The sequence below is a fragment of the Lacerta agilis genome, chromosome 9 (assembly GCF_009819535.1).
Source record: "Lacerta agilis isolate rLacAgi1 chromosome 9, rLacAgi1.pri, whole genome shotgun sequence".
Taxonomy (NCBI): domain Eukaryota; kingdom Metazoa; phylum Chordata; class Lepidosauria; order Squamata; family Lacertidae; genus Lacerta; species Lacerta agilis.
The window spans coordinates 17,100,905-17,114,613 of NC_046320.1; the positions used below are offsets into that span (position 1 = coordinate 17,100,905).

At 42.4% G+C, this 13,709-nt stretch overlaps 1 protein-coding gene across 1 annotated transcript; it reads right to left on the reverse strand.

Moving 5' to 3' along the window:
* Positions 1–3,618: 3,618 nt before the first annotated feature.
* On the reverse strand, positions 3,619–11,275 carry COMMD8 (COMM domain containing 8). Its single transcript, XM_033160519.1, has 5 exons — positions 11,172–11,275; positions 9,727–9,882; positions 8,426–8,578; positions 5,134–5,289; positions 3,619–4,292 (listed from the first exon to the last, which is right to left on the reverse strand). Exons 1-5 carry the CDS (start codon positions 11,211–11,213, stop codon positions 4,272–4,274), a joined length of 528 nt encoding a protein of 175 aa, XP_033016410.1. The 5' UTR covers positions 11,214–11,275; the 3' UTR covers positions 3,619–4,271.
* Between the last annotated feature and the right edge of the window lie 2,434 nt (positions 11,276–13,709).

Below are 13,709 nucleotides of genomic sequence, written 5' to 3' on the forward strand. Positions count from 1 at the left end.
TCTGTTAATGCAATGTGAATTTATGTACTGGCTTTTTACACATCCCACGTCTAACTTTTTAGAGTGTGAGCATTTTATAATTTTTGTTAGGCTTCTGTTTCCTTACTGTAAATAACTGCATGTTTGTTTGTTTTTGCACATCCTGCATAATGTAGCACTAGACTCTATTGCTGTCAACACAAATGTTCTTTAAATATTTTTCCAAAGGTGTTTTCTGGGAGTAACTGTACATTTTTGTATGTTTTGAAAAAACCTGTAAAGCCCACAATACTGTGATTATTTTCATATGCTGATTCAACTGATCTAGTATAGGACAAGGTTCACCAGAAAGGTCTCCTGTACAAGCTCCATTTACTCTTGCTGAGTTCTCATTCATTGCAAGAGAGCAGTGGCATCTTTTCACTTTGAGGTGCAAAGTTCATTCTTGGCTATCTTAAAAGTTAAACTGCAAAACAAGAAAAAGCAGTGTGTTCCATAGCAGCATTTGTGAAATTTTCTTCTAAACCTTGCAACAGCTAAAACGGTGTTATCACCATAGGACGAACAGCTTCCCATCCTTTGTTTAAAACAAAGTTTTTAATGTTTAATATCTGTGCTAGATTTTTACCTTTGGCATGCATACTGGACCCTGTTTATAACAAAAGTCAGTGTGCGGGTGCTGTGATTTGGCCAAGACGAAACTCCTGAGAAATGAGAAAACACCTTTCTGTCCAGCAATGAAGGGCTGGTGCCAGAAAACTCCCTGGTTTGTGACCTTGTTCTTGCAGCCTTCATTCAAAACACTGCTTTGGGGGGGGGTATTTTGTACATATTTTGCAAGCCACGCATCATGGCAAAAGAAACCCACAGGAATAACAGCTGTGTAGTCTGACAGAGGAATCATCCTTTTCAATAAACTATGTCTATCATATTTGTCACCCCATAACTTACATTGTGTGAAGTACTTAACATTGTAGTATCTAGTGTCTGTAGATAAACAGGCTGAGCACCCATATCCAAGAAAATATGAATCTGCACAGAACAGGCACTTTTTTTTAACAGACTTAGGTGAACAGAAGTTAGTTCAACCAAGACAGAAGCAAGCTATTTCTTCACCACATTTCGCATGTTGCTTATTTGCTACCAAAGTGAATGCACATCTGCTTGCTCTCTAAACATTAATGCAGGGGTCAGCAAACTTTTTCAGCAGGGGGCCGGTCCACTGTCCCTCAGACCTTGTGGGGGGCCGGACTATATATTTTTTTTGGGGGGGGGATGAACGAATTCCTATGCCCCACAAATAACCCAGAGGTGCATTTGAAATAAAAGCACACATTCTACTCATGTAAAAACACCAGGCAGTCCCCACAAATAACCCAGAGATGCATTTTAAATAAAAGGACACATTCTACTCATGTAAAAACACGCTGATTCCCGGACCGTCAGCGGGCCGGATTGAGAAGACGATTGGGCCCGATCCAGCCCCTGGGCCTTAGTTTGCCTACCCATGCATTAATGGATCATGATCCTTGTTAAGCAGACAGTATTCACTCTTCGTCACCTACTGCTTGTTCTAAACCAACACACAGTTGGTAGTGGCATTCAGAGTAATCTTCGTGTGGCTAACTGGGTCTCCTTGTAATGACAGCCATTTGTAATTTAGAATTGTTTTTTTACAAAACAATCCTAAATTGCACCTTATATTAAAATGATGGTCTGTGTTCACCTATTTCTCTCATTTTTAGTATACACTTTTGCAGTGTACAGGGATGCGGGTGGCGCTGTGCTTTAAAACACTGAGCCTGGGGCTTGTCGATCAGAAGGTCGGCAGTTCGAATCCCCGAGACGGGGTGAGCTCCCATTGCTCAGTCCCTGCTCCTGCCCACCTAGCAGTTCGAAAGCACATCAAGGTAAACAGCGTTTCCGTGTGCTGTTCTGGTTCGTCAGAAGCGGCTTAGTCATGCTGGCCACATGACCTGGAAGCTGTCTGCGGACAAACGCCGGCTCCCTCGGCCTATAGAGCGAGATGAGTGCCGCAACCCCAGTCGTCCGCGACTGGACTTAACTGTCAGGGGTACCTTTACCTTTTTGCAGTGTACACCTGGGATAAACCTCCCAACAATCCTACAAGACAAGCCAGGTTGATAAATACTAACTTACTAACTTTCTCAAACCCATCCAGTGACCTTCATGACCACGGAAGGATATGGACCTAGGTCTCACCAGTACTGACCATTCACTGCATCATCACAGACTGATCAGGGGCATAGTCAGACTGCAGATCTTTAAAATGGCCCAGGATTGCATCATTCCGATCCAATAAGCTGCAACACAAGAGCCATCCTTCTTTATATCATGCTCTTCATTTATGATGGACCATTTGTTCATCCACATATTGGATGCAACATAACATTCAGGTACACATATATGGCTGTTCCTTTAAGTATGAAGATTTTTCAGCCTCTCCTTTTAAAAGTGTCAACATGCCTGGTGCCATCTCTCGTTCCCCTTCTCTAGTCCCAACTTTTTCACATATTTTGATTTTAGTCTTTATGTATTTTAGAAAAAAGTCAATTCTGAAACACAGTACTCAGAGAAATTGTGGGGGTCTTTTGTTTTTTGCTGTAGTACAGAAACTACCATCCCCTTGTTCTTTTACTCAGTATTTTATTTTCCAGACTTCCCTTTTAAATGCTGCAGGAATGGGGGGGGGATGCAAATGAAGTAGCATTATTTAAGTTTTTATCATTAAACCAGCTTTCATAGCTTCTGTAAATGTAATAAAATGTAAATTTCATTAGCTGATGTATTCCTAGTAACCAAATAAACATTTTTAAAAAAAACTTTTCCACTGTACAGCTTGAAATTTTATATGGAGATTTCAAGCATGCATTATGAGGCTTTGTGTGTGTGTGCGAAAATAAAACAATGAAAAATTTGTTCCCCATACCTTAAAAAAAAAACTCATGAAAAAAAATGATCTTGCTACATCTCTTCTCAGGTCATGTTTTATCAGTCAATAATACAGACACTTTAAGCATTTGAAAAATACTCCTTTCCATATTGGCATTGAAGTTCTGGTGCAGCAACATGTGGTAATAATGGATCTTCTCCATAACTCAGAAGCATTTTAATTATACAGAGGAAATGATATATTACCTTATTCCAGCAATACTATAGGTATTCACCAATTTGTGAGTCTTTTCTCCAATTCTCAACAAAATGGATACACAAATAAAAACCTTAAGTGTGGCACTATCCATCTACCCAGATACCTTTGCAGCCAACCCAAAGACCAGCTCACAGGTAAGTTAGGCTATCACATGATGGTGGCTATTTGCAGACAGAGACCTTCAAGGCAAATTCTCATGGCCTTGCAATCCACAAAAAAGTACTGACTTTCTTTGAACTAGTTCAGAATGGTTTAGGGTGCTTTGTAAGGAGAAAGGACAAGTGCTTTGGAAGTTTTCTTTCAATAACTTTCTTTAGTGGGTTACATAGATACATACAGGTTATAGTGCAAACTCTAAGGAGTCTATTGTTTGCAATCATGGGCTGACATGTGCTCACTTAAACAGTCTACCAGCAATTATTCTGATAAGCAAAAATCAGCTAGATCACACCAATCGGGGGTAGTTGTGTAGGCTTAAACTGTACTGTTTCACAGCCCGACTTTTAATATTTAAGAGAAATCAATTTATTTCACACAGAAGCACATTACAAGCTAGAGCCAAGTAGAATGCTTAAAATGGTCTGGTGATAGGCATGTTCAATCCACTATTGCATTTCTATTGTGTTTAACAGAGCTCAATCTGCAAAACAAAACCTCTTTTTATGCAGTTCCAAAATATAACAGAAAATTGTGTCTTTAAGTATAAAATATTTTTCACAGTCCTAGTCTGCAATGTAGTTGCATATATCCCAAGAGAATAAGAAAAGGAATGTTTGCATCAAGTTATTTCAGGTAACTGTTGGCTGCTTGTTAGTAACATGATAAGACGAAGTCCACCCCTATCTTCAGGATCTCCAACAAATGCTTTAACATGGCACTCAAAACTTCTCAGAAATGCAGCAGTCTATCAAACATATGTTTACCAGTTAGCCACAATGTGATTTTGCATTTATTTTGGCCTAGCAGAGATCAAGAGTTGTTCTCTCAGTAAGATTGTGAATAACATCTTTCCGTCTCTCACTTTAATGCGTCATCCTCAGCACTTCAGAAGCATTTCAGTTCCTTTTGTTTTGAAGAATACACGCCTATTTTCTTATCACCGACACTTCTGATAGCGGAATCATTTCAGTTGCAGAACAACCTTCAAGAGGAATACAAAAGTTGGAAGCAGTAAGTCTAAGTAGCAACGCATAACAACTCTGTAGGTTCTCATGCTCAGACAATGGCTCACACAGCCTTTTAAAATGTTTGAATACATTTCAAACTTACACCCACACATTTTTTTGCCTTTGTGTCTTCTCATCTAAAGGATAAAATAAGTCTCTAATGGCTTTCACACAACTAAGGGGTGGGTTGGTAATCTTCTTCCACACTTCCATAGCACTTTCAGCCAGAAGAGACATTTCCAAGGCAACAAACAAGGGCAGGAAGTCAGAACTGAAAGGGACTCCAAAGATCTTGCCACCCATAGTGAAGTATTTTGAATTAAAGACAGCTGAGTAACCCCACTGCTAACACTAGCAAAACTTCCCATTGCATTTGAATTATGTTGTGGAGGGCCACAGGTTCCCCATCCTTGTCCTAAGACAAATATATTCTAACTGATATGACCTAAACAAGTCTCCCCTAGCCCCAGATAAGGTTCCTATTACATAATGACAGAGGGCTTTTTCCCAGCAAAGTTGTCTTATTGGTACAAGGACTTCCTTCTTTTCCTCTCCCTGTGCCCCCCAATCTGTTATGTGGGTTCCTCCAGCCCTCCAGGGCAAATGGGGAGGGCAAGAGGAAGGCAGGGAGAGGAGAGGAGAGGAGAGGAGAGGGAGAGGACATACTGTTGCACAGGCAGAAGTCGTTGCATCAACAGGACAACTTTGTAGGATACATCCCATAAAGTGTACTCTTTGCATACAAATAACTGTTGCTAGTTTTATCAGGGAAATCATTTGGATAATTTCAGCTTTCTAAAATAATGTGATACACACCTTATTGGCTGCTTCCAGTGAACTTATTAGGTTCTGCAGCTCTTCCTTATTCATTTCTATGGAGTACGGCTTGAGGTTACCATTCTCTGTCAAATCCAGATCAAGGTTTAGAAGTGGCATTTGCAGCATGGAAAGTTTATCACTAGAGAGAGCAAGCTATACAGGAGAATAATTATAAAAAACCAGCTTAGGTCAGTTATGATAGCACTTTTACAACACAGTGAGCAGATTCTGAAAGGCTGATAAAAAGTTATTTATACTAACTATATAGTCATGAAGATGTACCGGTACATTCAGGGTATCCTCCTGTAACAGAGAACCCTGGACCATTTTTTTTTTAAATCAGAAACAACAACAACGATCTGAGCAGCTTTCTATATGGAGCAAATACACAGGTTTCAAATCAGCTGGAGTGAAATTTCCACTGGAAATAACCCAGTTAAAGGATGTGAATTTGACTTTTTTTAAAGTGACAATAAAACATAGAGGCCAAGAGTTCCCCCACTGATATTAGCAAGGGAGGAGAGCAACTACATGTCTTCCTCCCGAATTCTAGCTGCCATCAGGTGAGCTGTCTCTAGGAAGACCTGTGTGGTGAGAGAGCCTTCAATGCAGACACTGCTATTTACAGAAAGAGGGATCTGCCCCCAGACCCACCAAGGCCAAAGCACCCAGAACCCAAGTATCATAAATGGATCTGTTCCTTTGTTCTAGGGTGGGAAATATACTTGTGGAAGCCCATCCCTGCTATGAAAACTTTACTGAAATAAGATTTTAAGCCACCTTGTACAGTTTGAGAATGTGTTGACTTGTGTTGAAGAGCGGTATGTATCCTAAATAAATACATGAATTCATATTTATACATATAGATTATTGTAAAGCAGAACTGCCAAAAATATAGCAGGGGGTGGGATCCCCAGTGTGACCCACAAAAGTCCACACATTATGGAATCAACTGGGCTTGGATACTATGGCCAGACAGAAGCTGTCCACATGTAATACATTGCTTATCCCTGTTGTGATATTATTACAAGCCGAGCTGCGAAAAGCCTCAGCAGCGAGGTCACCTGACTATGAGTCATGTTTCATACTGTGAGAAAACCACTGGTCATACCAGCCTTCCCACACATGTGATGTTATTGTAATGTACTGTTGTATTCTTTACTTTCTGTTCTGGCTCGAGAGATGCTGGACGTATTACAGACAGCTCTGAATATATGAGCTGGCTACGCAGAGGCATATTCTGCACTTTATCTACAATAAAGTAGGTTTTAGCCTTAAAGGCTTGTGTGTGTTGTTTTCAAGCTGGGAACAATCACATATTACTAATGTGCCCCTGGACTCAAGTAGCCAGGAAGGCACAGAGGCTTCGTCCCGCCCTGGGGGTCAGTCTCACAACTTGCCCCCGCGGGGAAGTTTCATAACAATCCCAACCTAGCAAGGGAATAATCCACAATAAAGCAGCAAGACTATCTATTCAGAAAACATTCTTACTCCATCAGAGTAATTATTTGGTTTCCAGGATTCACTGCAATTTGTCAAAGTGCTCACTGGCAGTGCTAATACAACCTGTCAGACAATATATGCCTCTCCAGTCTGCTCAGTTGCTGTCATAAGCATGCTTTCAAGAACAGAAATATTAGCAAATACTCCCATAGACTTCAAAGGGTCTCACTTCCAAGAAGGTATTTTTAGGGTTTAGCTGCAAACATGTTTGATGGGGTTTATAATCAACATATATACCTGAAGGTACAGAAGGAGGTCTGGCTGTAGGTATTGTTCATAAAGGCTGAAAATATGCACACATTTGCACACGTAATGAACTCAAATTAACAACAGGGGAAAGAACTGCAGATTAACCAAATTTATAATTTAAACCTTAGCCATAAAGAAAAGTTGCAAGCCCTTCAGAAATGATGAGTCATGTGTGCCTACAGATTAAAGGCTCACAATTTCTCAATTAGGTTCCTGCCGAAATGTTCGCATTGAACAAATAAAGCTTTTAAGAACTCCAATAAGGCACAAAAAGCACCTCTCTTTATCTAATGGCTTCCAGAACAAATTTAAGCAAGAGCCAATTTATAACCACAGCGAAGCAAGCAGAAGCACATTAGAAGAGTAATCACTCTTCTGAGCAAACATTTTGCATGATGGCCAGATGTTCTGCAAACTACCAGCTGCATAATTCTCATTAATGTGACCAAACTACTATAATAGATTTAACACAGACCCTCTTATGCAGATCTTATAAACAACCTGAATGTTCTATATATAATCCAAGGGGAATTGTAGATTATATGGGCATGTTACATTGCTACAACGTATTATACCATACAGTAAATATGCTGTAAACCAGTCCAATTGAGGAGAGTGAAGAAATGCTGTATTATGTACATCGCTCATTTACTGCGTAAGACAGGGGTCAGCAACCTAAGGCCCATGGGGGTTGTTTAACCACCCCACAAGCCTCCCCCGAGCAGAGCCGCCCACTTGGCGAGTCCCCATGTGCTGCGCTAAACTGGCACGGCGTGGGGGACTCGCTTCCACAGTGCCGGAAATCACGTCTGTACAGACGCCGGAAATCACAGGCGTGCGTGATCCGGCCCACAGAGGGATTTCCGCTGGAGTGAACCAGCCCAGGCGAGGCAAATCTTGCCGACCCCTGGCATAAGACATAATAGCCCACTTCCTTTCTATGGCTCGTCACAATCTTACGAGAAACAAACTCTCATGATTATACCAACCATTTAATAACAATTGTTTGGAACCTTTACTACATACTATACAGCAGGGATCCATGGGGAACCTCAGGCCGCCGCCTCTCCCCTCAGTTGATCTGCCATAGTCTGTTTCAAAGTCTCATAGACCACATATATTTGTCTAGATAGTCAGCATGCTACCCTCCAGATGCTGCTGGATTCCAACTCCCATTAACCCGAGCCATTGTAGCCAATGCTCATGGTTGAAGGAAGTTGCCGTTCAGCAATATCTGGAGTCACAGTTTGACTATCCTTGATCTAGCAGTCTTATACTGTACATGTGGGTAGTCGTGTTGGTCTGCCATAGTCGAAACAAAATAGAAAATTCTTTCCAGTAGCACCTTAGAGACCAACTGAGTTTGTTCTTGGTATGAGCTTTCGTGTGCATGCACACTTCTTGTGTATCTGAAGAAGTGTGCATGCACACGAAAGCTCATACCAAGAACAAACTCAGTTGGTCTCTAAGGTGCTACTGGAAAGAATTTTCTATTTTGTTTATACTGTACAGTTAGGAATGAAACTGTTAGCCTAACCTTCAGCTGCCAGTCAAAATCCAGGACGCGTGCCGAACAGATGCCGTTTGTTCTTTCAATCAGGGCATGCCTGATGTCATGTTTTCTGCCTTTTAAGCAAGTCACCACTGCTTTTTGAGAGTCAGAACTCAGCTCATCCAATGGCTGAAGTGCCTACAAAACAGACACAGAAATGATGTGGCCTTTAAAAAATAACTGTTGTATTTACAAGTGCAAACAATGCCAGTTCTACCGTTACTCTAAGTGCTGACTAAAATATGGGCCTCAGTCTTGCAGCTGAGGACCGCATGCAACTGGGTACCACCGATACGCAGGCAAGAGCAGCTCCTACCGCTTTGATAACCGTGGAGCCAGTAACAAGCAGCTGGGCCCGCAAAGCCTTCCATGTGCTCAGCTGTGAAATCCTAAACTGCCTCCCCTCTGTCAAAACTATGGTGTAGGGAAGTGCCTGAAAGAGAAAATGACTATGTGGCAGACTGTAAGAAATGCAGGCTAGGAATGACATGGCATCCAGCAGTGCATGGCAAAACTCCAACTTGGGAGTGCAGGAGGAGGCAAACACAAAACTGCTTGGTTTGGCTGCAGGTGTCTGCACCTGCCCCTTTTCCAGCTGTTTCATGTTCCCTGATCATCTGATTACAAGTCCTCTAATCATGTAGCAGCGGAATGACTGTGTGGTTGTTGGCTGTACAATTATAGCAACACACTCCTCGTTGAGATAATTTCCCTCCCCCCCACTTTCATTTTTGGGTTTCTTAAAATATATGCATACTATTATTTTTACTTCTGAAAACCTTGGTGTTCCCCCATGCATACTAGTACCTCCCTCTTTTTTCTCAGTGCCCCCATTTTGGCTTAATTTATGTTGGCACTCACCAACTGGGTTCGCTATCAGAGTAAGAGATGTTCTAGATCATCATATCAAAATCAGGAAAATGGTAACCATTTTGGGAATAAAAGTCAAGTACAGGCAGCTCAATGAGTTTTACCAGGTGTAGATTAATACATCTGAGAAGAAAAGTCTTTAACTGAACATTATCCCAAATGAAAGATTTAAGACATATTAAACTTCATTTGATTCTTTTCATAATCTACAAGAATTACAGAACACACTCATGTATAATCTGTTTTAATTGAAAAGTGCAAATTGAACTTAACTCTGCTTAATTTTGAAGCAGATACCTGTTGCAGATACACAAAGGCTCTGCTTATAACTTTCTCATAACAGTTTATATTATTACATAAATTAGAATAGCAATACTGAGTCTTTATTTACAAAGTCTCAAAACAAGTGTGGATACCTCTTCATCTGAGCGATCTTTGGCAACGGTACTTTTGAAATATGCCGAGGTTTGTTCTAGAACCTCCATCCATTCGGTCAAGTTCCAAATAGTGTTATAGTCTTGATATCGCGGGTATGCACGGCCACAAATCCCATCAATTACTTTGTGAAAGAACTGGAAGAAATGAGTATAAACAAAGCTTTAAGAGACAGCTGGTTCTACTGATGTTGCATTTTGTTGGTTTTATTGATGCTGTATTTTGCGATGTTTGTAATTATATGTAGCGAACAGGATCTTTGCACATCTACTTTGCTATGCAACACCACATCATTTGCAATCAACAGTTTGATCACTCCCAAATGATAGCCTAAGCAAAATTAATTAAAATTAACAAAATGGTCCTGCAGGACTCTGGGTAGGCCTCTGTCCAACAAGGGGTTCTGTTGAAATTACTGACTTAACAATCTGATCACCAACCCACCCCATATGGAGATGGCCCAGAATTATCTGTCCTCAGGGTTGACCCGAGACATTTTGGCATCTGAGGCAAAACACAAAATAGCATCTCCTTCCCCACCTGGGAAGAAGAGGTGAGTGAAAATCTACATCGGGAACAAGGAGGGGCAATAAAGATCTACAGTGGGATCTTCCGCCCCTGTGGAAACTGCTGCCTGAGGCAGTCACCTCATGGGTGGACCGGCCCTGCCTGGGAGATCACCTGCTGTTTCTGTGGCCAAGTCTGTGTTATGTCTTTGAGCCCTTTCAGGTGCATTAGTGAAGAACAAGGGGTGCCAACTTGAAGAACAAGGGGTGCCAACAGGTAAGCCCCGCCCACATAATTGATCACATGACATACCACACACACACACACACACACACTACTTGAATGGCAATGCCCAACAATCTTAAAAAATATTTTATTGGGTGGGGGCGAAGGGACCTCAGCCATTAGGAGTTTACTGTGGAGGCCATGCTGTCAGTTCAGGGCTCCACCAGAGAAGCCCACATGGCAGCTTCTGCCTTCCATCAACCCTTCAGAAGCTGCAGAACTGCTGGCATGAGGCAAATGGAGCCTCCATGAACAGGAGCAGCGCTCCTATGAAACCCGAGGGATGTTGGGGTCATTCGGGAAGGGGGACGGCCCTGCTTGTGAACCGTCACACATATGCTGGAGACAAAACTCTGGGCTTTCAGGCATGGCCAAACTTGGCCCTCCAGATGTTTTGGGACTACAACTCCCATCACCCCTAGCTAACAGGGCCAGTGGTCAGGGATGATGGGAGTTGTAATCTCAAAACATCTGGAGGGCCAAGTTTGGGAACGGACCGCAGTCGCTCCTTCAGAACCACCCCGCGCCTCTTTGCCTCAGAGCAAACCCTCCAACACAGGCAAGAGGGAGCGCGCCTTTTTTACCCAATCAGCGGCCAACCTCCCCCCCCTCCTCCTCCTCCCCGCGTTCTCACCTTCAGCCTTTCCTCGGCCGGCAACTTTTCCGTCAGCTTCATCTTTCTGCCCTACCCATCCAAACTGCGCACGCGCCGATTCCCCAGATGAAAGTTGCGAGCGCAGCGGGGCCACGTGACCGCGCGCTGGCCAGGCTTCGCTCTATCAGAGCGTCCGAATAAAGCCGCTTCCGCATCCGCGTCATCCTCCTCCTGCGCAAGGAGCCTGCGCAGCAGCTGAAGCCCCGCCCCCACTCTTTCGACGCATTTTGTTTTTTCTCCCAGCTTCAAAGCCGTGGCTCTCCTTATACTGTACTTGAGTTGAAGCGCTAGTCCGAGCTGGGCACTTCTAGAGGGGTCCTGCCCTAAGGCAGATCTTTATATCAGTGTGTTTATGTTTCAGCAGAACAAGCTGCAAACCAGGTCAAAAGACTGCTGGTATATAATAAAAGTACAATATAAATTAGCAAAATCACAATATACTAATCTATCACATTAGATGATGTGAGGAACTTCAGTTAACCTTGTGACAATAAATAGAAAGCATCAATCAAGCCACCCCATGTTTCTCACCTGGAAGGACAGGTTATAGCCTACCCACACTCCCACCTGGGGCAGAAACTGCATTTTCCTCTCACTGTAGCCAACCAGCTAACAGACAAAATGCTCATTAACCCCACTACTTTGGCCACCTCATGAGAAGAGAAGACTCCCTGGAAAAGATCCTGATGTTGGGAAAGATGGAGGGCACAAGGAGAAGGGGATGACAGGATGAGATGGTTGGACAGTGTTCTCGAAGCGACTGGCATGAGTTTGGCCAAACTGCAGGAGGCAGTGGAGGATAGGGGTGCCTGGCGTGCTCTGGTCCATGGGGTCACGAAGAGTCGGACACGACTGAACGGCAACAGAATAACCAGAGGCTGGTGAAAAAAGGGTGAGAAATCGTACAAACTTGACCTACAGCACCCCTATACTCCTGTCTCCTCTTAAGATCTACAACAGCAGGTTCTCACCCTGGAGCATGAAACAAGTTTCGTTCATTCTCCCTCTGCTAGTGTTCCAGCCATCATGCATAGTGTAGATGAGGTGGATAGGGAGAAGTTTTGCTTCATCATAACTCTAGAATTCAAGGCCGCCCAGCTAAGCAGAGAAATTCTCAATTCAAATTGCAGGACAAATGTTACAACAAGCCGAGTGCAAATGTGACATGTCAGCACCAATTTGCATTTTATTTAGTGATAAGATGCTGCTGCATGAAACTGGAAGTGAATGATGATAATAATATAAAAAAACACCAAGCCCAGCCTGCTTGCCTGCAATCTAGTTCAAGATTGCAAGGCTGAAGTTGGTGCCTGGTTTCTCATCTGAAACGGCAGCCCTTTCTATCTGACAGCAGCTCCTCTGCCATCCCAAATAAGCTTTGAACAATCCCATATTATACACATGAAGTTTGTGCCCTTTGAGATGCATCAGCATACTTTTCCATCCAAAGAGCTGTTTTTAGTGCTTCAAGTATCATGGTATTCCTATGTCAGTGGTTCCCAAACTACACCCCCCCACTGGTGGTCTTGGAGGACCACTTATGATTTTTATGTCTCTTGTCACAATTGTAACGTGCTGTGCCAGATGCTACTGTATATCATTTTTCATTGTATTTCATTGCTTATTTTATTTCTTATATTGTATTTGACCACATTGCCTGTTTCATTCCATAAAATTCAAATTACAGTATAATAAAATACACTATAAGAACTAAAAGAAGCAATAGAATACAATGAAAACTCAATGTGGATATTTAATGGGGACATGCCACACCACAGGCCACCTGCATGAAACTCTAGGAAAGTCCTATTGGTTTCAGTGGGAGGCATTTGTGAATGTGTTCTTAACTCTCACTGACATAAATGGTCGGGCATCTTTTGGGTTCCTACTCTCATACTCAATGAATTCTGGTTAGTTATCACTTAACAAACTTAGTACCTTATGACATTCCCAACCAGGCAAAACACACCAAATGGTCTTTTATCTGAAATACAACAAATGTGGCATATGTTTTGTGCCAGATGGTTAAAGTAGTCTATAAAGTTTGTAGGTATATGCATATTGGGAGAGGGGGATCTTCATAGTACAGCCAAAGGAAATGGTCGTGGATTCTAAAGTGCATTAATGATATTAGAAGTGGAACTAGCACGATAGTCACTTTCATTCTAAAGTCATAAATAAGAGTGTAACCTCCTGCTTGTTGCATCAGAGACTACTGATTTGGGAGCCTGACTATCTAAAGGACTATCTGTACCAATATGAGCCTGCCTGTGCATTAAGATTGATGCCCGAAGGCCAATGGGTATTGGGATCATGGCTTTTTGGGGTGGTAGTTCCGCATTTATGGAATTTATTCTCCCTGGAAATTCATGTGGCTCTGCTCCATCATTATTAGTTGTTTTTAAAGAAACATACTGTATTTTTCCATAAGACGCCCCCATGTATAAGACGCCCCCTATTTTGGGGGACTCAGATTTAAGAAAATGTGGGGAGATGGCCCCGTGTATAAGACACCCC

Coding starts and splice junctions, on each gene's coding strand:
- COMMD8 (XM_033160519.1), bottom strand. CDS start 11,213: ATGAAGCTGACGGAAAAGTTGCCGGCCGAGGAAAGGCTGAAG. Junction 8,579..9,726: donor AAGATCGCTCAGATGAAGAG/GTATCCACACTT, acceptor TCTGTTTTGTAG/GCACTTCAGCCATTGGATGA. Junction 4,293..5,133: donor CACTGGAAGCAGCCAATAAG/GTGTGTATCACA, acceptor TTCCTCTTGAAG/GTTGTTCTGCAACTGAAATG.